At 42.7% G+C, this 27,998-nt stretch overlaps 2 protein-coding genes across 6 annotated transcripts in view; one reads left to right on the forward strand and one right to left on the reverse strand.

The window, feature by feature from the left end:
* The window catches only part of slc4a7 (solute carrier family 4 member 7), an 86,319-nt gene that overhangs the window by 10,419 nt on the left and 47,902 nt on the right, over nucleotides 1-27,998 (reverse strand). For all 5 annotated transcript variants that reach the window (XM_036558262.1, XM_036558261.1, XM_036558263.1 and 2 more), the window contains 16 exons: nucleotides 18,813-18,970; nucleotides 18,152-18,239; nucleotides 17,705-17,851; nucleotides 16,592-16,695; nucleotides 14,960-15,134; nucleotides 14,724-14,857; nucleotides 10,202-10,447; nucleotides 9,847-9,952; nucleotides 8,593-8,754; nucleotides 8,346-8,459; nucleotides 7,162-7,323; nucleotides 5,506-5,757; nucleotides 3,666-3,734; nucleotides 2,320-2,493; nucleotides 953-1,084; nucleotides 107-189 (listed from right to left, as the gene is read on the reverse strand). In XM_036558262.1, coding sequence (XP_036414155.1) covers nucleotides 107-189; nucleotides 953-1,084; nucleotides 2,320-2,493; nucleotides 3,666-3,734; nucleotides 5,506-5,757; nucleotides 7,162-7,323; nucleotides 8,346-8,459; nucleotides 8,593-8,754; nucleotides 9,847-9,952; nucleotides 10,202-10,447; nucleotides 14,724-14,857; nucleotides 14,960-15,134; nucleotides 16,592-16,695; nucleotides 17,705-17,851; nucleotides 18,152-18,239; nucleotides 18,813-18,970 — 2,306 coding nt within the window. The remainder of the gene's footprint in view (nucleotides 1-106; nucleotides 190-952; nucleotides 1,085-2,319; nucleotides 2,494-3,665; nucleotides 3,735-5,505; nucleotides 5,758-7,161; nucleotides 7,324-8,345; nucleotides 8,460-8,592; nucleotides 8,755-9,846; nucleotides 9,953-10,201; nucleotides 10,448-14,723; nucleotides 14,858-14,959; nucleotides 15,135-16,591; nucleotides 16,696-17,704; nucleotides 17,852-18,151; nucleotides 18,240-18,812; nucleotides 18,971-27,998) is intronic.
* Nucleotides 10,903-14,288, forward strand: LOC118798738 (complement C1q-like protein 2). The gene is made up of 4 exons (XM_036558266.1): nucleotides 10,903-11,078; nucleotides 11,213-11,284; nucleotides 12,555-12,683; nucleotides 12,808-14,288. Exons 1-4 carry the CDS (start codon nucleotides 10,949-10,951, stop codon nucleotides 13,086-13,088), a joined length of 612 nt encoding a protein of 203 aa, XP_036414159.1. The 5' UTR covers nucleotides 10,903-10,948; the 3' UTR covers nucleotides 13,089-14,288.

Here is a 27,998-nt window from a genome sequence, read left to right on the forward strand (position 1 = left end):
CGACTCCTGGGTAATAAATCTCTGGAGGTTTTCTGTAAATGAAGATCTGGGAGAGACACAGAGTTTTGGTTACCATGGAAACAAACAGACGAGAAGAGTTACTGACCTGACTTTGAGGGTTTTGAGGCTGAGGAGATTTTCTCCGTCGTACTCCAGACCCTGCTCCGCGTCCAGCATCCGCTCGGCCTCCTGGGAATAAAATAAAACACAAATCTGAATAAATCATCCACAAAAACAGCAAAAATCTGAGGAAATACAGAAGATCCTGCGTGTGACGGTGAGGAGAAACTCAGTCTCTTCATCAGAGAGTTCACATAATCCCACTCAGTGCAAAATCTAAACAACACAGACACACAGAAATCTGTATAATAACATACAATATTCATTCAGCTGTATAATAATATACAATGTAAATGAATCTGTATAATAATGTAGAATATCGTTGGGATAAAACTTCGCATCTCCATTTTTGTTGTTTTTGGACCAACAGAAAGGCTCCAAAATAAATTGGAATAAATAATTTCTCCATTAACTTTTATTCAAGGTTAAGAACATTTTTTCTTTTGTAAAGTTTCCATTTCAGAGATAAACAGTTTAAAACTGTATAATAATATATAGTCTGTATGACTTTATAGAATAACGTATATATATATACATATATATATATATATTCCATGTTTATTGTATCCTGTGGCTCAGTATCAGTGAAACCAGTGCATACTGAGTTATTGATCAGTGATACGAGTGAGGAACTGAGGTCAGCAGCAGCTCCTGTATGTTTAAAGTACATGTTCAGCATCAGCAGAGTGAATGTATACGTTACAGACGCGCCGCTGCTGAACTGTACGCTGATCAATAATCCAGAGTCCACTCTGAACCAGCTCTGAGCCGGCGTGCAGCTCCACAGAGCAACAGGGCGGGCAGGTGGGGTTAAAGGTCACCCTGCACACACCTCCTTCTCCTTCTTCTTCTTGTCGTCCTCCTTCTTCTTCTTACTCTCTGGCATCAGATCATCCAGCCAGCTCAACTCGCGCTTCGTAAAGCAGAAGTCCAGAAGCTTCCGCACGAACACCAGAGCCAGAACCTAGAACAGAGGAACACAGAGAACCAACACAGAACCATTAAACATACAGAAACAGTTCACTGTGTCAGTGGAGCCCTCAAGGAAGTGTGAAACATAACAGCACCACATTTCATTTCACATGTATATTTTAAGTCTTCCTGTTTTGACTCCAGGCTCTCACTTCATTTTTTATTTTAAGTTGATGGGTGTGTGTATATATATATATATATATATATATGGTGTGTATATAACCAAAAACATCCAGCCAACAGCGTCCTGTGGGCAGCGTCCTGTGACCACTGATGAAGGACTAGAGGATGACCAACACAAACTGTGCAGCAGCAGATGAGCTATCGTCTCTGACTTTACATCTACAAGGTGGACTGACAAGGTAGGAGTGTCTAATAGAGTGGACAGTGAGTGGCCACAGTGTTCAAAACTCCAGCAGCACAGCTGTGTCTGATCCACTCAGACCAGCACAATGCGCCTTTTTCCTGAAGAGAATAATACACTGTAAAAACAATCATTTTAAAGCTGCACTGTGTAAGATGTGGGGATTTGGAGACCTCTCTGATGTAAATGTGTAACTGCACACAACATGAAGAGCCTTTTCATACAAAGCCCCCCAACTTTGGAATAGCCCACCAGTCTGTGTTCGGGACTCAGACACAGCCTCCATCTTTAAGTCTAGGCTAAACCTGTTTAGTCGAGCCTTTGGTTAATTTGTTTTACCTAACTATGTCCCTCTTATAAATGAATTATACATTTTTGTTAGGACAAAGTACAGAACATATGAACAAATTAACATACATGACATGAGCTAGACTACGTTTCTGTGTCATATATGGGTCTTACATTCACTTACATGCTATATTTTCTCATGACTGAAAGAGAACTCAGTCTAAACTGAAGGAGCGTCTCTGAGGACGAGAGTGAATTATCTACTACTGTCATCACATCTTCATCAGTGTGATGGTGATTCTGAGATCATTTGAGGCCGAAACATCGAGCCGGACCTCCTTTTCGAGTCTCTGTGTGACGTTAATACGTAAAGACGTACGACGTGGTGGGAAAAACTCGACGCCTCTGACTTTTGAACGGTTATTTTAGACTTTACAGGCGACTCTCAGCAAAACACACTCAACATATTTTAGCCTGTTTATGTTCTCCTCACTCAGAAACGACTCTACTTTCAGTTTTAACAACAAACATCTTACATAGTGCAGCTTTAGTTACGGCAGGCAGGGCCTGATTACCATCATGGGGAAGATCACAGCAGCAGCCGACACTTTGATGACCCACAGCAGGACGAGGCAGGTCAGCTGAACAATGGTGAACACGTGAACCTTCCACAGAGGCACATAGCGCAGATAGATCAGATCCGGCTGGTGCTTCGCTGGCATCCCGAACAGCTTTATCCGGTCAAAGAACTGCAGAGAGATCAGAACAACAATATTATTGTTACCCATTTATACAGCAGCTGAACAGACACGTCAGAAAATAGACTGAGGACTGTTTATTACTAATAATTCTGTTAGAAAATACTAGAAACAGAGAACATTTACAAAAGAACACATAACAAAAACAGTACAATGTACACACTTACAAATCATGGTTCTTCAAAGGTTCTTTAGTAAAGAAAATGGTTCTATAAAGAACCATCCATCCATCCATCATCTAAACCGCTTATCCTTCTGGGTCGCGGTGGGGTGCTGGAGCCCATCCCAGCTGTCATTGGGCGGAAGGCTCTATAAAGAACCATGAACACTCAAATAACCCTTTGCATGACGAAAGGGTTCTTTGGATCATGAAAGGGTTCTTCCGATTGAGGGAGAATGTGCTGTAGGGGTTCTATGTAGCACCAAAAAGGGTTCTTCTATTGTTATGATGTCAAGCTTGTTACAACAGAAGAAACACACAGAACCATATACAGCACATTCTCCATCAGTCTGAAGAACCCTTTCATGAAGCAAAGAACCATTTAATCAGGTGTAGGATTCTCTGAGTGTTCATGGTTCTATATAGAACCATTTTCTTTACTAAAGAACCCTTGAAGAATCATCCTTTTGTAAGTGTGTAAGAGTTATAAAAAAAGAAGTCAATAAAATAAAGTGAAAATAATTAATACCTTTATATTATAAAAACCTATCTGCTCAACACAGTCACAGTTAATACTGGCGATAATAAAAGCACATTATTATTTTATATTAATTATTTCTGACTCAGTTACAGAAACAGGTGGAGAAACTGCAAATTGCAGATTGTAAACTTTCAAGCTCAAACCACATCAGAGCCTCAGAGGAGAAGAGAGATTTATTAGTTTATTATTAGTTTATTAGAGTTGATTATGATGTGAATGTGACGAAGTCATGAAGCTGTATCTCAGGAGAGTCCGACTCCAGTCCTGCAGGTCCTCACCTGCTCTACCACACCTGATTCAGCTCAGCGCTCTGTGTCTGTGCTGTTAAACCGGAGCTGAGCAGCTTCACTGTCTGCTCTTATTTTTTAACAGTGAGTCAAACAGAAAAACAGTGCCGACTCAAACCTGAGCACACAGAATGTTAATGTAATTAACTGCGTAATTAGTGTAATTAGTGTTTACCTGAATTCCTTTGAGAGAGGAGACGCCCATGTAGAGGAAAACGCCATACAGCACCGGCATGGGGATGAACTGAGGACACAACAACACAGAGTTAAATAGGCTGCTTGTATATGACGTCACACGGAGGGCAGGAAGTGACGTTCTACATTTGCTGTCATGAGCTCTCAAAACACCTGTAGTTTCGGTTGTTTATGGTGCTCAAACCAATCTGAGAAACCAGAAAGGAAGAGATCTGAGAGGGACTATTTTTCAGAATGGTTTGTCCTGCGCAGCTCAGTCAAGGCATCCAGTATTTACACAGTCTAATCACAAACACATTATCCTCTGCTGAAATAACAGGTCAGTCGTGGTCGTCAGGCTCACTGTGAGTAACTTCACCAAACGCCATTTACTCACCATTAAACCACAGAGCGGTTAGTTTTGGTGTTCTGCTGGGCAGCTGTGGCCGTCGGACTGAAGGCTCCGCCTCTGTGAGCTGCGAGAATCTGTGTGTTGTTGATCGGCTGCTTTACAGCTCTGTAGAACGACTTCATTCATTTTAGCTGTTTTATTGTTATCGTTTATATAGTTTATATATGATTTAGTGATCGTTCTACTTTATTCTGTTCATTAATCTGCAGGGTTTCTCTTCATGCATGCTTCGTCCCGCTCCCGTCTGCAGGGGGCTGGTTTCCCGCCCGCTCCAGGGCACAGCACTGAAAATTAAGGTATTATAATAATAAATGTGCCCTGTGATGGACTGGAGACCTGTCCAGGGTGTGTCCTGCCTTCCGCCCAATGACAGCTGGGATAGGCTCCAGCACCCCACCCAGAAGGATAAGCGGTTTAGATGATGGATGGATGGATGGATGGAATAATAAATGCTGCACCATTTAAGGCGGAACGGGAAAATTCAAACCAGAGGCCAGTTCAGCCTGGTAAAGTTGGGCCTCCACACTCTGCTTTCATTTGTGTTCTTGAGTAGCAGGACGTCTGGAGGACGAGGTGGCTGCTCATGTCTGCCGCCTCGATAGCAGGGGAGTCTTTCAGTTCAGCTGAAAAATCGCTGCATACGCTGTGACTCTCTGTTCATATCTTTTCTCTCGTGGTGTCTAAACTAGCGCAGTGCGGGTTCGTCTCCATCTCTCCATCTTGCTCTTCATTCCTGCCCTCCATCTGGATTTCACACATCATCAGAATCACATGACTGCAAACAACCTATTAATGAACCTTTACGCTATGCTAACAGGACCCTACTGACTTTCATTCACTGTTAGCAACGTTAGCATTACTGTTTTAGTCAAAGATCGTCTGCTCATCAGAAAAGATGAAAAGACAGTCAGAACAGTCTAATAATACACAACGTCTCATCACTGCAGAGGAGAAACAAAGGTTTAGTTCAGAGAGACTTTCCTGCTGGTGTGAGCAGAACTCGAGTCTCTGTTGTCTGTATAAAGGGCGAACGAGTCCCAGCTCTCAATATTTTACAGCTCTCGCCACATGAATGCTCTCTGGTCTCATCTTAGAAGTGAGAACAGAAATAATAATAATAATAATAATAATAATAATAATAAAATATACTTCAAAATTTGGATTAAATCAAACAAACCAAAAACAGACTAAAACAAAACTAGAATTTTGAAGTGTGAGGCAGCTTATTGTGGGATTTTAGAGTTTTACGTGGTTTGTGAGCTCCAGCTGCTCTTTACGCTGCGTTAACGGTTCATTATAGACCAGCGGAGAGTCGTTAAGTTACATTTATACGTCTCATTAAAAGCTCGTTACAGTTTTAGAGGCTTTTCCTCCGACAGTGATGATGATGATGATGATGATGGTGTGTACACATGTGTGAGGGTCTGACCTTGAGTACAGAGGTCATGAAGACCGACAGGCCCATGAGGATGAAGATCATGAGGCCGGTGACGCGCTGCTCACGGATGCCGAGGAATTTGGGCTGCTCTCCGGGGGCGGAGCATTCCGACTCTACCTTCAGGCTGTTGACGTGGGAGATGGAGAGAACGGTCGCGGCCACGAACCACGGCAGACCCATCAAAGAGCAGACGCCCAGCATCACCGCCACCACCAGCAGGTCCAGGTGATACCCACAGCCTTTCTGTTACACAATCCCACAGAATAACCCATATAATCCCACAGAATAACACATATAATCCTACAGAATATCATATAATCCCACAGAATACACCATATAATCCCACAGAATAACACATATAATCCCTACAGAATATCATATAATCCCACAGAATAGACCATATAATCCCACAGAATATCATATAATCCTACAGAATAGACCATATAATCCCACAGAATATCATATAATCCTACAGAATAACACATATAATCCCAGACAATACACCATATAATCCCACAGAATATCATATAATCCCACAGAATACACATATAATCCTACAGAATAGACCATATAATCCCACAGAATACACCATATAATCCCACACAATACACCATATAATCCCACAGAATACACCATATAATCCCACACAATACACCATATAATCCCACAGAATAACACATATAATCCTACAGAATATCATATAATCCTACAGAATACACCATATAATCCAACAGAATATCATATAATCCTACAGAATATCATATAATCATATAATACACCATAATATCATATAATACACCATATAATCCCACACAATACACCATATAATCCCACAGAATACACCATATAATCCCACACAATACACCATATAATCCCACAGAATAACACATATAATCCTACAGAATATCATATAATCCTACAGAATACACCATATAATCCTACAGAATACACCATATAATCCAACAGAATATCATATAATCCCACAGAATAGACCATATAATCCCACAGAATATCATATAATCCTACAGAATATCATATAATCCCACAGAATAGACCATATAATCCCACAGAATATCATATAATCCTACAGAATAACACATATAATCCCACACAACACACCATATAATCCAACAGAATAACACATATAATCCTACAGAATAGACCATATAATCCTACAGAATAACACATATAATCCCACACAATACACCATATAATCCAACAGAATAACACACATAATCCTACAGAATAACACATATAATCCTACAGAATAACACATATAATCCTACAGAATAGACCATATAATCCTACAGAATAACACATATAATCCCACACAATACACCATATAATCCAACAGAATAACACATATAATCCCACACAATACACCATATAATCCCACAGAATAGACCATATATCCCACACAATACACCATATAATCCCACACAATAGACCATATAATCCTACAGAATAGACCATATAATCCCACAGAATAACACATATAATCCCACAGAATAACACATATAATCCCACACATCCCTGAATGTTCCACACAGTCACCCCTGAGTCTGTGCTGTCATACTGATCTGTACAGTAACTGATCTGTTTATTACGTATTATTTTAAGAAAGATCTGAGATCTGAAGTTTGTGACCTTCAGTTTGTGCTCTTTGCGGTTGATGATGACGGCGGTGATCTGCTGGTCCATGAAGATGAGGATGGTGCAGAGCAGAGCAGGAATGGCTGCAGCGAACAGCGTCCAGGTGGGGTTAGTGCCCAGAGGGGACATCAACCAGCCGCGGCCTTTAGAGGTGGGCTGAGGATCACAGACAAAGTGACATCACACATCGGTCAGAGCGGCACAATCGACAAACAACAAACACGTCACTGTTACACGGCAGAGAAGAAAGAGTGACCAACAGGGGACGAGGACAGAATCTAAATACAGCACATGACCGACAGATCAGGGAGTTCAATCAGATTTGATCATAATCAATATAAAACGCCACACAGTCAGTGATGTTATGGTGTAACTGGCAAAATCTAAATAATGTCTTTTAAAATAAGTGTCAACAAAACTGACTCAGGACGTCCCCAGTCCTGACGAATTGATCTAAATGAGTGGATCTGAACAGATTTTGTAATGTGAGAATCGATTATAATCAATTATAATAATTATAATTCAGTAAAATATGCCCTAATTAAGATTTTGTCATGACCTGAACTGACCATTGTTTATTCAAAACATGCAACAACAAAATAGGCACTGATTACTTATTCAAAAATAATAAAATAATATAAAAAAATAAAATAATTCAAAATAAAAATAAATTGTTTGAGGTAGGTTTTTAAAACTGCCTATTTTAAACCACCCATAGATTGTTGTTGGGGGTCAGAATGCACATTATGTTGCAATGCATGCTGGGGACTGTAGTTCATCTCAGGGTGAAACAGGCTAATAAGAACAGAAAATTAAAATGATTAAATAACTCCGAGGGCTGAACAGGGCTGTCACGGGCCTGACTTGGCCCGCAGGCCTTGTGTTCGACACATGGGGTCTAAATTCTACTACGATTCATAACGGAGTGAATCGTTTCCTAAGGAATCGTAATCAAGCCGAATCGTTCGGAGCTCCACGCTGAACCGGTACGAGCCGACGCTCCTGCTGAGATCAGCACTATCGACGTCCTGCTTTATCAGAGATTCAGAGCAAACACAGATCTTGGGGGTCGCGAGTCCAAACGGCCAAAAATAAACAGGTTTACAGATCTGACCAGCAGAACAGACACGTCCTCACACGGAGGCCCTCAGAGAGCGAGAAGGACGAATAACGTCTACCTCAAACGTGTCCGGGACGTTGAGTTTGGGGGACGGAATCCCCACCAGATAATCCACCACCACCATGATCATGATGGTGAGAAAGACCGCGAAGTCGCTGATGGTGGAGCGAACCTGCAGAGAGAGAGAGAGAGAGAGAGAGAGAGAGAGAGAGAGAGAGAGAGAGAGAGAGAGAGGGGGGGTGGTTAAAAGTCAGGGGGCGGTGTGTGTGTTTGTGTGTGTGTTTGTGACAGGTGGGTTTACTGACCCGAGTGGGGAAGTAGCGCTTGGTCTTAAACTGTTTCAGGAAGGAGGAGAGGAAGAAGGTGGTGAAGAAGAGAATAACGGACCAGAAGAGAACGTCAGGGATGAAGGGTCCGTCATGGGCACACGCCGGACCCTCAAACACACCATGCAGTTTATGGCACATCTACACTCCACCAGAGAGAGAGAGAGGAGAGAGAGAGAGAGAGGAGAGAGAGAGAGAGAGAGAGAGAGAGAGGAGAGAGAGAGAGAGGAGGAGAGAGAGAGGAGAGAGAGAGAGAGAGAGAGAGAGAGAGAGAGAGAGAGAGAGAGAGAGAGCATAAGTTACATTATTCACAAAAACAGAGCATCTACAGTAACAGTGTTCACAGCATTAAACATATTATACATATTATAACCAAACTGTCCTCCCTTCACTGAAACTAAAGCATCTGATGCTTGATAAACAATGTAAAACTTTCACTATCCAGTACAGCAGTTTAGCCCCGCCCACTCACCCTGACATTTAAAGGAGTGTTTCAGCTTGGACTGCTTTTTCAAATGAGGTACAACACCGGGAAGGCAATCAAAACAGAGCTCATTTAAATGATAATAATAATAATAATAATAATAACAAAAATAAATAATAATTGCTAACTATTCATGTCACATATGACGGCTTAGTCAACAAAATTAAGTGTGAAAAAATTGTGTTAATTGTGAAAAATATAACACACAGTCACTCTGACAGACTGTAATACACTACAGGAAGTGTAGGGGGCGATATGGCTTCTACTGTTTCATTTAAAAGCCTCTATAATGTTCATCTGATCCACACAGTCACTCTGACAGACTGTAATACACTACAGGAAGTGTAGGGGGCGATATGGCTTCTACTGTTTCATTTAAAAAGCCTCTATAATGTTCATATGATCCACACAGTCACTCTGACAGACTGTAATACACTACAGGAAGTGTAGGGGGCGATATGGCTTCTACTGTTTCATTTAAAAAGCTCTATAATGTTCATATGATCCACACAGTCACTCTGACAGACTGTAATACACTACAGGAAGTGTAGGGGGCGATATGGCTTCTACTGTTTCATTTAAAAAGCCTCTATAATGTTCATATGATCCACACAGTCACTCTGACAGACTGTAATACACTACAGGAAGTGTAGGGGGCGATATGGCTTCTACTGTTTCATTTAAAAAGCCTCTATAATGTTCATATGATCCACACAGTCACTCTGACAGACTGTAGTTCACACACTTACAGTGACGTTCAGTTGGCTCCAGTTTATGGATTCTGGAGTGAAGCCGGTCTGATTCCACCTGTGTATGAGCTCATGTGTGGTGTTGGCAGGTGGAGCGCACTGGCACCTGAGACAGAGAGAACAACACACTGAGCACAAAGGTTTTCCTTAAATAATAACGTTATTAATATTGATATTATTGTTTACAGAGCTTAACAACAGACTACAGCACTGGCTACATCAGCCTCGTAGCTCCAGAGCTAAAACTACACAAGCAAACTTCAGACATCAAACACGTCTGATCAGCCACATCTGGGGCCGTCTGTCTGATCTGTGGCGTTAATGTGACAGTGTGCGGTGAGAGGACGGTGCTGACGTGTAGAAGGTGAGGTTGTCCAGCTGGTTGCGCATGTTGATGGGGAACATCTCTCCCAGGTGGAAGAGCTTCTCCAAGGCCTCGTAGATGAAGATGATGCAGATCAGTGCAGCGAAGGCCTCCTCCGTGAAGCGCGTGATGTAGCACACCAGAGAACTCGCATCCGTGGCGACCAGCACCACGCACAGCAGGGCCGTCCACAGTCCGATACTGGTGCGCAGATTGAGGTAGGACAGGCCGTAATCTCTGCAGGACAAACACACAGCTTAGTTTTTACGTCTAATCAGGACATAAAACAGGACGTAAGGATAAATATATATATAAAAGAAACGATGACTCATGGAGTCGTTTAGCCCCGCCCATTCAGTCCACAGCAGTTTAGCCCCACCCACTCAACAGTTTAGCCCCACCCATTCAGTCCACAGCAGTTTAGCCCTGCCCGATCAGTCCACAGCAGCGGAATATACTATTAGAGAAAATGCAGGTTATGGTCTCTTTAAAGGTTCATTCATCAGGTTAAAGATCCAGTCTACCCAGAAATGCTATATCATCTATAATGTTATTGATTAAGTGATTGAAGTGATTGATTATGTAATACAGTTATGTCAGTGTGAGTCTGCAGGGGAACAAAGTCAATCTGCTGATGTTTGATCTGTCTTGAGGGGGGGTCGTGGGGGGTGCGTGTTGTGTATATAAGCTCAGTTCTGACGATCTTACATGCTCGGTGTGTGTGAGCGGAGCTGAACGATGGATGTGCGGTGTGTGTGTGTGCTGCTGGTGCTGCTGGTGTCCGCTGATGCTCAGGAGAGCACAGCGCCCCCCGCTGGCCTGGAGGTGATCCACAATGAACTACAGCAGCTCCGGAACATCACTCAGGGTAACAGAACATTCACAAAAGAAGCCGACTTGGAACAACACTAGTGAAGTTGGTTTCCTGTTCACCAGTTTGATTTCCTGTTTCACCTTAAATGGTGCAGTAAATGCCGTGTGTGTGTCTGTGTGCGTGTACAGAGCAGGCTGTGGAGCTGACCGCTCTGAGGAGCAGACTGGACGCTGCAGAACAGCAGCTGAAGGCTCAGAGAGGTCAGTGTGTGCTGTTTATTGTGTCTGAGCTTGTAGTGACTCACACTAATTCACTTTAAACTGAAGAGAAACAAAACACTGTTATGAAAACTAAACCCTGTTTCTGTATCAGATTTAAACTCAGTTTAAACTCTCACACTGGCTCTTGTTCATCAAAGCTGAGGACAGTCAAACCTGATCAATCTCGCCGACAGTTTTGTTATTGATCAGCTTCATCTTCGCCGTATCTGTATGATGAAACTCATGTCCAGTAGCAGTGAGTACATTTGAGCGTAAACATTTCACAACCTGAAAAAATGCATGATTTGAGATTAACTGACCCAAACTATTATAAATATCACCAATAATAAGAATAAAACTAGAAAACAATAACGCTAATAATCCTCTGCAGCACCAAAGTGGACGTGCTGACTTTACATGCACATCGGTGTAAACAAAATTCCATATTTGATTTAAAGACGTATTATACTGTGCTAATACACAGCTAGAGTCGTACGGTGCAATCATAGTGTTTAAACATGAATTTTTACACTAAATCACATCTTCCCACCGTGTTAAAAACACAGACGTTTGGTTTGTTTTTTATTTTATTAATAATTTTAACACTATGAAGTTTGGTCAGTATGGGGGGCTGTGCACTCACTGACCTCAAACTCTGCCTACGAGCTCAGCCATTGGCTCACAAGCTGCTGAATGCTGTTGTTTTTTGGCTCCCTACCAAAACATGCATGACGTAGGGCGTGCTTCATGTAAACGATATGTAAATGAGGTGCTGATAGGCTGGCACTTGATTTCACGCACTGAAGCTGACTGCGTTCGTCTCCACGCCGTACGAACGTTTCATAGAAGGTTCGTACATTGGCTGCTTAAAAAAAGCACAGATTTGAACAGTCAAGTCAACTTTGATGAATAAGTTTATGAAGTAAATGAGACTGTGTCAGTATAAACACACACTAAAGTGAGACATTTATAACACTGTAATAAAGCATCAGTCTCACGCTAACGCGTTTATAAGGCCCAGATAAAAACACAATATACCTGTTTCACAAAAGATGAACGTGACACGAGAAACTGCCCATGAAAATGATCACTGTATAGTCTGAGAACATCAAAGCGTTTAACAGAACTGTGTGGTGTTTTTAATACATTATTCAGAGCTTCTGTCTGATGAAGTTTCTATGTGGGGCCTGTGACTCAGCACGGTGTGCTGTGTGCTGAACGCTGTTTACTGTAGAATATGATGCTCTAATCTGCTGTTTTTGTGCGTTAGAGGCTCCTAAAGTGGCGTTTGCTGTCTCTCTGGGCAGCGACGGACTCGTCTCCACCAAGAACTCACACAAAAAACTCATCTATAAAGACGTCCTGACCAACATCGGCAACGCTTACAGCCCAGAGACAGGTATCACTGACACACACACGCACACACACACACACACACACACAGCACGAACACACACAGAGCACACACATCAGTCTGTGCTAAACTGTGTATTACATGTAGAACGTGTTCTCCTGTGCTGTAGGTGTGTTTAAAGCCCCGGTGAGGGGTGTGTATTATATCCGCTACACCGCTACAGCGCCCACCGAAGGCCTGATGAGCGCGGTGCTGTATAAGAACGGCGAGATCCAGTTGACTGTGCACGAGCCGCCAGCCGGACCGGGCAGCGACACCGCATCCAACGGCGCCGCCCTGCTGTTAGAGCAGGGAGACGAGCTCTACATGCAGCTGTGGCCGAACTCACACCTGTGGGACAACGCCAGCCACCATAGCACCTTCAGCGGCTTCCTGCTCTACACCATGTGACCCCACAGAATTCTGGGATGTGGAGTCCACCAAGTCCTGCATGCTCTCCTGATCCATCAGCTCATTAAAGAGCTCTGAGTTTATGTTCAGATCTGATCTTTCTGCCTTCACAGATCCAGATGTGTCATCAGTGTGAACACAGCTGCTTCCTGAAAATGCCCACACACTTACAGACCTGCGAGGACCCAACAGGCCCTGGTTAATAACGCCTGTTAGGATCTCTATGGAGAAAATGAACAGTGTTTCAGAAAGTCACCGCTCTCTCACCCTGCAGAGCGAAACCACTCTAAACCTGATACGATCTGTCCTACGTACGTTTTCGCCCTCTGAATTATGAGGCTTTTAAAACTGCTGCATAAACAGTGGGGTCTAAAGTCTGATAGCGCTGATGAAAATGCTTTTAATTTGCATTATGTTCTAACCTAATACAGAGATTTTCATTACACATAATATTATCAGCATAAAAATTAATATTAAAGGTAAAATCTTTAAATTTTAACATGAACTTCAGAATTTCACAGTATTGGGTGTCGTGTCCCTCTACACTGCAAAAAAATGGTATCTTGTTAAGTACAATACTGTGAAATTCTGAAATTCATGTTAAAATTTAAAGATGTTACTTTTAATTTAAATTATTATGCTGATATCATCATTTGTAATGAAAATCTGTGTCAGACTTCTGGACTAAACTGTGAGTGTAACATGGTGGGAGATGATGGAGACGAGGTTGTGGGATGCATGTGAGTTCACACAGCAGCAAACCAATCACATCTGTGATGTATTTAGGCAAAAAAATCAAATTTAGGTTTAACCTGGTAATGTTAATGTACTTATAACACAAAGCACACTGTACTCTTCAAAATCAAGGTTCTAAGAGCGTCCATATGATTCATGACTGAATTTTCCCACTTTCTTTAATAAAAGAGTTTAGCGTAGCATGTAAACAACATGCTAAACTTTCAAGGCATATCGTTCACTCCTCAGGACACACAGTCCATATACGGGAATTAAACTGCAAACACAGTTTGTTTTTAATTCACTGTTTCTATGATGTCATGAGAACCAACTCATTTACATATATCAGTGTCTGTGGATCTGCAGAGTAAGAGCCTCTTTAAACACTTGTAGACTTTCATCCACAGCAGAGAAGCTCAGGACTGTTTTAGATCAGAATGTGTGAAAATAAACGAGCAGCAATGAGTTTATGAGTGTCTGTTCATACTTTCACCACCAGATGGAGCTACAGCATTAAAACTCATCAGACTGTAGAGAAGCTGCAGGCTTCAGCACTGCTGAACTACTGACCACCTCATCACACACACACACACACACGCACACACACACACACACACGCACACACACACGCACACACACACACACACACACACACACGCACACACACGCACACACGCACACACACACACACGCACACGCACACACGCGCACACACACACGCACACACACACACACACACCGCGCTGTTCTCATAAACACACTCTGAAAGAAACATAACGGGATCTAATGCAGCTCTTAATTATTAATCTTATATCTTTGGGTTATTCCGCTACGAGTTATTCAGTATCTGCTATGATATTTGGTCTTAAAGAAACACTTTAAGGTTACTGAACTTCTTACCTGCAGAACCTAAACAGAATCTTCTCAAACACCAGAACCGGACCGGTGCTGCCCAGGATGGTAAGTGGCTGACCAGCAAAGAGAGAATACGCCACTCCGGTCAGAGACGCTCCGAACAGAGACTCTATAGCACTCTACCAGAGAGAGAGAGAGAGAGAATTTATATAGACCCTGTCTGTGTACATACATGGGTGTGTCTCTACCGATCACTCTGTCTGTGTGAGTCACACACTCACGATGTTGTTTTTGGTGATATCTCCCAGCAGACCCCCGAAGGTGATGACAGGGGACATACAGGCACAGTACAGGAACAGGATAGAGGCCAAACACTGCAGACTCAGAGCGTCTCGCACGTCACTCCAATAAAACGGAGCTTTACGCCGAACATCCCTCACCAAACCCCCAAATATCCTGAGAGAGAGAGAGAGAGAGAGAGATAAAGTAACTACTAGATAACTATTAATGAAGATTAGCATACATCACTTATAGAACACATGTTCTGACAGACTGTAATACACTACAGGAAGTGTAGGGGGCGATATGGCCTCTACTGTTTCATTTAAAAAGCTCTATAATGTTCATATGATCCACACAGTCACTCTGACAGACTGTAATACACTACAGGAAGTGTAGGGGGCGATATGGCTTCTACTGTTTCATTTAAAAAGCTCTATAATGTTCATATGATCCACACAGTCACTCTGTTATACTGTAAAACATCAGGAGGGAAGAAATGTAATGTAGATTATCAGCATTTACTAATATTATTATTATTATTATTATTATTATGTGGCAGGGAGAGCAGGATAGTGGGTCTGTACAGAAGCTCTGTAAGTCCATCTCAAATCCTCTCTCTCTCTGTAACCCAGCTGTCTCTGAACGGCCACTTGCGGTCCACATCAAAGCGCGGTGGTGGCTAAATTTACCCTCTGTGCTGCCGCTCTCCGGCGCAGCTTCGGCTCCATTAAAGCCCGGTTTAGAACTCCGTCTAATGCTGCTTTAATGAGGCAGCAGCTCTGATCCTCTCCACACTCACTCATTCGAACACACTCACACTCACACACACTCACACACACACTCACACACACACTCACACACACCGCTTCATCAAAACAGACTTACAGCAAATCCACCACCGCACTAACGCTAACGCTAATGCTAACGTCCGGACTCACACTGATCCACATCCTTCAGCCCCCTGTTCCTGAGTTAATGTGATAATACAGTGCGGTTTTACAGCCACATCAACCACACATAGCACTTGGGTCTGCAGGGGTCTCAACATCGGACCCTCCGTTACAGTAAAGGCTAACAGTGAGCTAGCAGGGTCTAAATATATGTATCAAAGGTTCTGTAGTAAAGAAAATGGTTCCGTATAAAGTCATGAACACTCAAAGAACCATTTGCATGGTAAAATGGTTCTCTGCATGGTGAAATGGTTCTTTAGACTGATGGAAAACGTGCTGTATATGGTCCTATAAAGCACCAAAAAAGGTTCTTCAATTGTTACAAGTTTGACACTGCAACATCTAGAACCCTTTTCAAAAAAGTTCTATATAGAACCATACACAGCCCATTCTCCAACCACTTTATTATGCAGAGAACCAGTAGAGCATGCAAATAGTTCTTTAGGTGTTCACGGTTCTATTTAGAACCATTGTCTTTACTAAAGAACCCTTGAAGATCCATCTTTTTTAAGAGTGTACTGAAGACACGCCCCCTCCTGAAGGTGCATTTCTCCTTTGAGAAGTCTTGTTTTATTCACTCACTGCAACAAAGCTAATTTTGCTAGCGTCTCCATGGGAATCCCTACATGATATTAGCACCAAGCTAACTGAGGTGTACTTTCGCTTGTGCGCTGTACTAACCGTCCTGTCCTCTGTAGTTCGGGGCCTGTGTGATGATCCTCCTCTTTAATGCTCTCTGATGGGGGGGCGGAGCCGTTGGGCACTGGGGGCAACTTCCTCTTCTCCTACAGAGACAAACACACACCACACAGTTTAACACACACCCGTACAGTACAGCACAGCACAGCACAGCACACACACACACACACACACACACACACACACACACACACACAGACGTAACGCACTGACAGACGGCGCCTTATTACTGTAGATAAACATGAATCCACTACTGTCCACTGAGTGAAGGTGTTCCTCAGGGGTAAACGAGTCTGCTGGGTGTAGTAATGAAGTGAAATGGGTCTGAATTCTAATCTACCATTAAATGAGGCTGCAGTGTCTGAATTAGACGGTTCTGCTGTAGCACATTTTCAGCCTTTCTGTTCTGCCTTTGTTCAGTTTACTGGACTCCACACGAAATCGCCCTCCAGCACCACATCAGGTCACAGCATTAAGAACCGAATGAAGAACTGCCAGCTGAAATCACAGGCTCATGTACACTGGAATAAGTTCTCTTCTGCTGTTCTAGAGCAGGAGAGTCAAGTGGGGAGAACCTCCCGCTCAGGTTTCTTCACCTCTGATGAGACTGATGCTCTTAGTTATTGTGTTATTGTTAAACTTCTGTTGTTTTATTTGTTTCTTTATTTTTGCACTCCACATTAAGCTGCTCACCAAAACTGCAGAATTTCACCCTGAAGTAATGTTTTGCCCAGTTTGACCAACTTATTACTTTTGGTTTGTATAATCTTTTACTGCTTTTTCCTCCCAACTTCTTTTGTGTTTAATAATAATGATCAATATTGTACATATTTGTAAGGTTTTCCACCCCCCCCCTTGTTTTTGCATTCCTTGTGATATTCTTGTGCTTCACTGGTTCTGATGCTCCATACGCACTGATTAATTAAAAAGGTGTTGTACCAACGTAATGTTATTATTATTTTTTTTGTTTATTATTATTATTATTATTATTAATATTATTAGTAGTAGTAGTAGTACAAGTAATAAGCTCATTCTTCACACTCAGCACCATAAAGCCCCCTAACCCTGCCCCCCACTGGCTGTGCCTCTACTGACCTGTGAGGGGACATTTTTTGGGGGCTCGATGCGTATGGTGGGGTCCCACTCCCCCGGGGGCAGAACGGTCACCTGGTCCAGAAACTCATCGATTCCTGAGAGCAGGTCATTTCGGTCTTTGGCTTTATACGCTACATCATGGAAAACCTAACGAACAACAACAACAGGAGGGAAAGAAGATCTGAAAACCAGAGCTGATCACAATTAGTGTTATTAATTATATCAGTAATGGAGAAAACTACTGAACAAAGCTGGATCTAACTGAGCAACAGTGAAGCCTGCAGTTCAAAAAAAGCACACACAGTGAAAAACTACAGAACCAACAGCTAATTAACAGAACCTAACAAAACTGCTGAGAACTCTGAAGCTCCACCCCCTGCACTACAGTGTTTACATTAATGTAAAGAGTTTGGGCTGAGGGTTTGAGTGACAGTGTGGACGTTGTACCTCGTCGGTCATCAGCGTGGCGATGGACCGGCCGATCTCATGGTACTGAGATCCTTTACCGAACGGGCCGAGCAGCAGAAACAGAAACCTGAAACACAGCGACAACAAAACCGAGCTGTTCACACACAGCAGGAGAAAGACCACCTCTCAGCTCAGGGTACAGGACCTCTGGGGTCCCGCAGTTTAACACAGAAGACCCTGTTTATTTACTCTGAACTGATTTCTTGTTCTTTCAGCTCCAGTAACTCAAAACGCTTTTATTATATATCAAAAGATTAAGCACACTGACCGGGGGTGTCATAGGTTGTTTACATTGCCTGGGAGACGCCACTGTCAATCATCATGTGATCAGACACGCCCACACAGCAGCAGCTTGGAATTTTTGGAGCGTTTATTTGCTATTAAATCGTCTTAATATAATTTATTCCTGTAATAAAACACTGGTAAACACTTCCTTCCGCATCAAACCTTTACTGTTAAAGCAAAAATGTGAACATTAGAGGCTGCGTTGAGGGGCTTTCAGTCCAAACGTTTTGGTCAGCTGTGGAGTTTACAGGTGTAAATGCTGGTGAGCTGAGGGAGACCCGATGGAGATCTCTCTCAGAACTCTCAGTACCGACCGGATCACTCCGCACTGCTGTGCTGCAGGTGAGTGTGTTACCTGGTGGGCACCGGCACCTCAGTGAGGCCGGAGAGGAGGACGGCGGGGGACAGTCTGACGAAGGCGATGATGGGACGGTCCAGGAAATCCACCTCCCCCACCAGAACATTCGACGCCTCCGCACCCGGAGGAATCTTTCTCATGAAGTTCATGTCCACCTGAGGGTCAAAGGTCAAGAGGTTAGGGTAAGCGTGGGAACTTAAACAGTTGGGATAATTCAGATAATATTATTATATGACTGCACTGTTCCTCAACCTGGCAGCAGGTTGGTTTAGAACACTAGGTGGCACTGTGTGTGTTACTGTCTATACGGAGAGAGGAGCTAGATATGTTCATATGCATTTTTTTATATATAGAACAAAATATTTTCCATGTATATGTTGTTTAGGTGACGCTGAGGACGTGTTCACTTATCTTCACTTAATTTTCACTTAAAAATATCAGGTTCAGCCCACGTTTCCAATATCAGTGCATGTAAAAGGCATTTGGGGTCGTGTCTCCGAGCCGCGTGGGGGTGAAGGTTCCTCCACAGCGAGCAGGACGTGGTGGTTTACAGTGAAAGTGAGTGAGGAACAGTGCGGTGGAGGTGGCCTCGTTAACTCCAGCAGGGTTCCTGTTCTGCACGCTGCTCTCTGCTGCTGATCAACTCATTAAAGCCAGCTTTAGAGTGGTTTCCTCACGTTCCCTCTGCATCCGCCAACACAAACACCTCAGCAGCTTTACACTCCGCACACAGCTCACTACACACTACACACACACACAGCACAGCGGACCTGGACATACACTCTGAAAAAAGACTGTTCTTCAAGGGTTCTTTAGTAAAGAAAACGGTTCTATATAAAACCATGAACGCTCAAAGAACCCTTCGATGCCTAAATGGTTCTCATTTATTTTCAGTTCCATTCACTGAAGCTAAACTTAACATAAAAGTAAAACGTCAGGACCCCCATGGACCCTCACAGAGCAGGTACTATTTGGGTGGTGGGTCATTCTCAGCACTGCAGTAACACTGACGTGGTGGTGGTGTGTTAGTGTGTGTTGTGCTGGTCTGAGTGGATCAGACACAGCAGTGCTGCTGGAGTTTTTAAATACTGTGTCCACTCACTGTCCACTCTATTAGACACTCCTACCTTGTCGATCCACCTTGTAGATGTAAAGTCAGAGACGATAGCTCATCTGCTGCTGCACAGTTTGTGTCGGTCATCCTCTAGTCCTTCATCAGTGGTCACAGGACGCTGCCCACAGGACGCTGTTGGCTGGATATGTTTGCTTGGTGGACTATTCTCAGTCCAGCAGTGACACTGAGGGGTTTATAAACTCCAGCAGCACTGCTGTGTCTAATCCACTCAGACCAGCGCAACACACACTAACACACCACCACCACGTCAGTGTTACTGCAGTGCTGAGAATGATCCACCACCCAAACAGTACCTGCTCTGTGAGGGTCCATGGGGGTCCTGACCACTGAAGAACAGGGTAAAAGGGGGCTAACAAAGTATCAGAGAAACAGATGGACTACAGTCTGTAACTGTAGAACTACAAAGTGACCTATACAGTAAGTGGAGCTGATAAAATGGACAATGAGCGTAGAAACAAGGAGGCGGTCAGAATGTTATGCCTGATCAGTGTACACTCACACACACACACACACACACACACACACACACAAGAATACCTATAGTAATATGTATAGATACGTTTATTATAAATAAAACAAATACATAAATAAACAGTACATAAACAGTATATCTAAGAAGATCAATAGTGATAACGTTATTAGTGGAGTTCTAAAGAGGTTCCTAAAGATCTTTCTGAGATGATGTAGAGCTGAGACGTGTTTGGACAGTTCTTTTATTGATCAGTATCTGTAACAGAAAATGTGCTTTCATCCTCTCTCTCATCTCTCACACTCCTTACAGGGACATGAATCTCAACTTCCCAACATTACCAGCTGTTTAACGGTAAATTAGCCCTCCAGTTCTCAGTCAGTGTCCCAATACGGTGATTATCACCCTTTACGCCTCACCATCAGGTTACTTATCAATCATTGATGATATCCGGCTACATCACCCAATCGCCCAGGCCGGAAACAGAACCAGGGTAAAGTCTGGACTCACCTGACCCAGTATTTCATCATCTGTTACAGTCAGTGTGGACGTGAATTCAGAACTTGTTCTCCTTCTGAAGCGTGACGAATTTGTGATTCTGCAGCAGTTCGATCTGATTTGTTAAAAAGACTATTTCACAATAATCATTCCATCGATCACCTAAAATCATCAGCAATACAGAAAAAACAGCACAACATGACACCACACTACACTACACAACACTAAAAGATGATGCATGACACGCATCGCAATATTCTGACACACATAAACACACTAATAGCGCCACCATCACAAACTACAAGTATAATTATTATTATTCAGCATTTTCCAGCAAACCCAGTCAAACAGGATTAATGAAGCTCATTATAATCAAACACACAGCTCGACTGGCTTCACTGCAGTCATTACAGTTCAGTAAACAGGATGAGCTGTAATGCTTTACAGACTGACTGGAAAACACTAAAAAAGCTGAGCTGAACCTGATATTCACACAGCTTCATGGGCCAACACAATTTCTGGCTGAAGGAATTGGCCATATTTACAAGGGATAACACTGATATTTCTAAAATTCTGCATAATTGAATGTGTGAGATGTAAACAGAGAGATTCAGAGTGGTTTGGTGTGAAATGGTTCAGATGTCTTTACAGTGGTGGTGATAGGAACCAGGGGTCGCCATGACTACAACACAGATATAGACATTTTATTTACTATCCAGAACCACCAGTGAACCTACACGAGTCTTCTGAGTTTATATGGAATGTTGATGATGGAAAATAGTGGAAAATCTGAAATAATAAGTTTTCTTTGGGGACTATTTTGCCTCACAGCGCCCTGCATGTATCCCTCCACCATGAATGGAGTTTAAGTTCTCCAAACTATCATAAAACAGTGTCTCAGTCATCAGGCAGTGAATTCATAACCATTTCATGTAGGAACTTTCTGTGAGGGAGCTTTTAGAGGTGGACGTCTGGTTCCTATCACCACCACTGTGAACAATTCTCGGTACGTTTATCTAGAACGGAGCGTTTCACACCAAACCACTCTGAACCACTCTGAACCACTCTGTTTACATCATAACCTTTTATAAAAGCAGTGAGGCTCCTGTGTTGCTCATCTTTAGCTTGTACCTGAGACCGTATCACATTTAATGATATTCACCATAAACACACGACCTCCAGTGTTCTCCAGCTACTGAAGCGTCTAAAATAAAAGACTTATTTAGCACTTTTTGCTCACTGTATAATTCCAATATGGGTTATTTATGGTTTTAAGATCTAAAATATGAAAAACATTAAAAATAAGTGAAAAACCTGTCAATGAACAGGTGTGTCCAGACTTCTGACTGGCGCTGTATGTTCACATCAACCCTTTCAACACAAACGACACAGACAGATAGGAGAGGAGAGCTCTGAGCACTGAGACGTGAGGGAGTTCCATACCGATTGCACAATCGCTGAGCAGTGAAACCACAAGCATGTGAGAAACAGGAGGGTTTCGTAATGAGAGAAGATCATTTGATTCTTTAGAAAACCACACGTCAGCAGAGCTGCAGAGCAGGGCCTGTTTTCTCATGCTAATGCTAGTTTTGCTAACGTGCTTCTGCACTCATGGGAAGAATCGCATAACATCTGAAAACATCAACGTCAAACACAGACATCACAACAACTATCAGCACTCAGAGTCCTCACCATCTCCGCAGGTGGACTTCACACCATCTCCATCCACACGTCCTCATAACAATGAACACAGTTACAACTGACGCCTTCCTATAAACTCAACTTACAGTCAAAACAGCCATCAAGACACTGATTTTCAGGAGATATTTCTGAGATTAGGTATAAATTTATCCACTTGCATAAAGAAAGAGAAGGTTAAAGTGAAGAAACAGGGGTTTCCAAAATCTATTAAAAGCTCCAGAGAAAATGTGTCTCCTAACAACCACCTGGAAGAGCTGGTGGACCCCAAAACTGCCCCATCAGATAAACAGCACTTAAAGCTTTCATCTCTGAGAGAGAGGAGAAAATCAAGCTGATCAGATCTGAAAACATCCACAGGTGTTTCTGTCCATCCTTCCACTGTGAGAAGACGACTCAGCGCTGTGGGTCTGAAAGGATGTGTAGCTGATCAAGAAGAACCTCACTGAGAAAAGGAGACGGACACATCAAACAAAGAAGCTGGACAATGGACTGACCACCCCAGAGTCCAGACCTCAACACCACTGAATGTGTTTGATTACTTCAGAAAGGTTCATTAACAGACGTTTGTTTTCCATCAGACAGAAAACTTCTGCTGCTCTGGAATTCAAAACACACGAACCTGCAGATTCTCAAACAGCACACAAGTGATAAAACCCCGAACGTGCCAAGCTTCGCTTATCAGGCGCTCCTGACCGCACGGCCACAGATGGTCACAGTTAAGGTCAGTTCACTGAACTCACATCTGGATCTGAATCTAGGTTCACTTTCATAACTAGAACTGGATTCACTTCTGTATTTGAACTTCTGTTTAAACCTGAATCTGAAATGTACTTATCTTTACACTTACAGCTGTTTTATCTGCATTGAACATGCAAAATACAAAGAAATAAACAACAGAAACGAATGAAAACAAAATAAACTATTAAAATGTCAAAAACAAAAATTCTACAAATACCAGGGAAACATTTTATTGTACATACACATTTTCCGTTACATCTAGAGGCCTGAAAACTATTGTCTTATCACTAAATCAGAAAACTGTAGAGGATAAACAAATGAATGATGCACTTTTATCAATCTTTTTTATTAAGTAATGATATTGATAATTATGTACAAATTGACAATTTATGCATTTGGAAAAATTATTTCATTTGGAAAAAAAAAAAATTGCCTACAAGTGGTCAGTATTTCTGGTATAATCCTGCTGTACAACAGTGTAAGCAGTGTAAACGCTGTGTATGTGAATGACCAATGTGTGCGAGCTTTAGCCGTCAAACAGGACTTACACAACAATAACTGTTCATCAAATTCAAACTATGCTAAAATATCTCCTCTCCTACATTAATAACTAATGTGGACCGGAGTGAAAAGTTTCCACAGTTTCTCCACTCATTTCTGTGACGGACAAGTCAGAAATCGTTCATATAAAACTGCAGCTTTTATTACAGCCAGCAACGCTGTGACGAGTTAATCCCTCAGATCAGGACACAGAGCTCACATCAAGATCACATTAAAAAGAAACAGCTTCTCTCTCTGACGATCAAAGAACATCAATTACAGACATGAAAGAACCACAAACACAGAACAACGATCAGAAGCTGAGCGGCGCTTTATTACACGCTGGATTACGACATCAAACACGGTCAGCAGCACTGCACACGCCACCATGCAACACACACTGACAGGAGCGGACGAGTGACATCACAGAGCGCCGGGGGCGGGACTTACAGCGGATCTCACGCAGCCGCAGCGGAAAGAGGGGTGGCAGTCCTGTTGCCGCAGCAACCGCACAGCCAGGGACAGAGTGACAGTCACAGTTCAGGTCAGTTCACACCTGAATCTGAATTGGATCTGAATCTAGATTCACTTTTACCCTTCTCTCTACACTCACGTCTGAATTCACACCCCTCTTACACCTGGATCTGGATTCACTTCCTTTTTACACCTGGATCTGGATTCACTTCTCCTTATACCTGGATCTGGATTCACTTCTCCTTATACCTGGATCTGGATTCACTTTTCCTTATACCTGGATCTGGATTCACTTTTCCTTATACCTGGATCTGGATTCACTTCTCCTTATACCTGGATCTGGATTCACTTCCTTTTTACACCTGGATCTGGATTCACTTCCTTTTTACACCTAGATTTGCATTCATTTCTCTTTAGATTCACTTCTCCTTACCCTGGATCTGGATTCACTTCTTACACATGGATCTGGATTCACTTTTCTTTGGATTCACTTCCTTTTTACACCTGGATCTGCATTCACTTCTCTTTAAATTCACTTCTCACTACACCTGAATCCACTTCCTGTTACACCTGAATCTGGATTAAAATCTCTTTGCAGCTGTTTCTGGACTCACTCTTCTTTACACCTGGACCTGGATCTGTACACACCTGCCACTGATGTTTTGTTTTAGACACAAAATGAAATCAGAAATTGCACATTTCACCCTTCCACACACATTTACACACAGGATTTAAACAGGAAAGTGTGAACATATACATATATTCAGTTTGTATGAAGCCTCGTATAATTCCCGGGAATCACTGGAGGGCTCGTAGGTGCACAGAAGCAGATACATTACTGGGAAAGACAGCAAGATCCTGATAAGAGCCGACGCGTTTCTGAGACACGCTTTACTTTTCCTGTATGTGAAACAAGTGGCGAGTGTATTTCGACGGCGATTCTTTTGAAACTCTGCTCGAGAGAAGCGACTGTTCCTGCAGATGAGTCTTCAGTTTTTGCTGCAGGTTTATTACATACATGACTGAGGAATAAAGTACCTGCTGATGCTGTTTATGCGGAGGACGTCGAATGTGAACGTGAGCATGCCGGCAGGTTATAACGACACTAAGCCGGAACACGAGGAGAACCTCTCTCCCGGTGATGTTTACAGTGTAAAGAACACTGTTAGAAATGTGTGTTTAGGCCGTGTGAACGCAGGGCTGGGTTTCCTCCACACCCCATCCCACACTGAGCTCCACAACACAGCTGACCCGCTCACACAGCGGTCAGATCCAGCTGTGGGTGTACCATTACAAACGCCTGTCTTAGGAGGGGGGGGGTGGTGGGGGGACAGCAGAAACCACAGCAGGGTCAGTTCACTAATATTGACGCCCCACCCAGTAGGACTCATGATGAGCTCATCACACAGAGCTGCTGAGGCAAACTGCATTTAATACATTTAACATTAATATAATAAAACTATCACTGATTTGAGCAAAACGTCTGGTAGCACTTCAGAATAGGGGGTGTTATAATGCCTCTATAGCACTCTTATTAACCCTGATCAAGCCAGGAGAGAGTCATTAACCAGCTGCTCATTACTGCTTTATTACAGGGTGTTCAGGCGATGCCTGTTTAAATGCGAGACGCGCTTTTAGGGGGCGGGTTACACATTTAACTGATAAGTAGGTAAAGATGAGACTCATTTGAGAGAATAAGAAAGGCTGCGACAGTGATAAACAATCAGAAGCTGACCAATATAATAACAAAGAGAAAACCCCTTTGATGTCCAGACTGTGGTGATGTTTGCGTGGAGTGTCGCTGTAACGTCCGGTCTTGTCCTGCTTCGTCTTTTTCAGTTTCTGTCTTTCCCTCGTGTGTCTTGTTCCATGTGCTTTTGTTGTTGTTTTGATCTGTGTCTCCTCCCTGGTCATCCGTCCCACCTGTTTGTAGTCTGTAGCCCCGCCCTCTCGTTAGCCCCAGGTGTTTTTCATGTGTTCTCTGTCTATTTATTCCTCTTGGTTCGTCTGTTCTTTGCTTGGTGCTATTTTGAGTATGAGCTGTCATTCCTACATATTTTGCTCTCTGTTCTTTGCTTTTGATGGTTCTTTTCATTTCTTTGGCATCTTCCTCATTTTGCTTTTCTTTGTTTTTTTTGCTACTTTTTCCACAGACAATAATAAAACTGCTGGCTCACACTTGCATCCCGCCTCCTCGTCTCCTTCAGCTTCCAACACGTTACAGTCGTTCGGAAGAGAACTTTGAAACACCTTTGAACAGTGTGTGGAATCCTCAGCATAAACAGCCGACACCAAACCACGCTTAACCATTTAATTATGCAAAGAACTTGGTGGAGTTCCCCTTTAAGCTTCTGCTAAGAGATTCAGTCTAACAGGTCAGATAATTAATAGTAGCTTGATTAATAAGCTCAGTTCGTACAGAACCTGAGATCGAATAAGGTCAAATAAGCGCACGTTAACTAGAAATCATGGGCTTTATTTAGAGCTAACGGGGGTTTATTATTGTCTTTTGGACAGAAATCAAACAAAAATATTCACAATATAGACCCATAATACACAATAAATAATAAGCATTCTGGAAAATTCTTAAAATGGCAATAATGAGCAGCCAGTTTGGTGTCTTGGTTAGTTAGTAAACAGTTATAATAAGAGCATAATAAAACCTGACGTTGTGAAAGATTCTGGTGTGTCGCTCCTGCGATACTGAAGTGTTACTGAATGCTTTCTTCCTTTAACTCATTTCTTCACTGTGAGTGAAACGTGATAATGAAACACTTCCTGTTGTGTGTGACCAGTGAAAGAGCCTAACTGTGGAACAGTTCTGTCCTGAACCTGAAACCTGACACGCTGCTTCATTTCCCAGGGGGTCAGCGCAGAGCGGACGAGTTAAAGTCTGTCCGTGTGATTAAAGAACACGAGGCTGTAATCAGAGATGGCTATAAAACAGGAAATAAAGCACCGTCTCACGTTCACAACATTCACATAAAAGACATCTGATCAGTAATTAAACGGTCAGACGATCAGATGACAGAGTGATTCAGAACGGCCCGAGTTACAGTTACGTTCTGCAGCGATGCGGAACAGACGGTCTGAAACTCTAATATCAGCCCTTTAACACCGTCAGTGATTTAAAGGGCCAGTAAGGAAAAACTGAACTTTTTTAAATGAAAAAGTCTGTTGTAGTATGTAAACATCGCTAAAGTTTCAACATATTTTATGTGGGAGAGAAGCACAGGAGAATGCAGAGCCGAAGAAAATGCAGAGTGATTGCGCAGCTTAAGCTTTCTGCAACATGTGGCTCCAGAGCCGCATGCGGCTCCTTTACTGTCGTGTTCTGACTCCACAGCTGAATCAGATTAGCAGGTAAAAATAAAATAATCCTCCTTTACAGTAAAATAAAGCTCTGCTGATCGTTCAACACAGTTTAACAATAAATGGTCTTAAACTCTGGAGTTAATGTAGAACTGCTAATTCACCTTTAACCCTGAAGATCAGCACAGACTGCTGCACCATAGCAACACAGACAACAGTCTCGCCTAGCTAGTAGCTAACGAAACAGCAAAGAGGGAGATTTAAGATGAACATCGATAATTTAGAGACGAATGGACTCATTATTGTTTATAATCAC

Source organism: Colossoma macropomum, unplaced genomic scaffold, assembly GCF_904425465.1.
Source record: "Colossoma macropomum unplaced genomic scaffold, Colossoma_macropomum, whole genome shotgun sequence".
In the NCBI taxonomy this organism is placed as follows: Eukaryota; Metazoa; Chordata; class Actinopteri; order Characiformes; family Serrasalmidae; genus Colossoma; species Colossoma macropomum.

Excerpts from the sequence above, each read along its gene's own strand:
- LOC118798738 (XM_036558266.1), top strand. The coding sequence starts at position 10,949 with ATGGATGTGCGGTGTGTGTGTGTGCTGCTGGTGCTGCTGGTGTCCGCT. Across the intron at positions 11,285-12,554 it reads GCAGCTGAAGGCTCAGAGAG|AGGCTCCTAAAGTGGCGTTT; the intron begins GTCAGTGTGTGC and ends TTTGTGCGTTAG. Across the intron at positions 12,684-12,807 it reads CGCTTACAGCCCAGAGACAG|GTGTGTTTAAAGCCCCGGTG; the intron begins GTATCACTGACA and ends CCTGTGCTGTAG.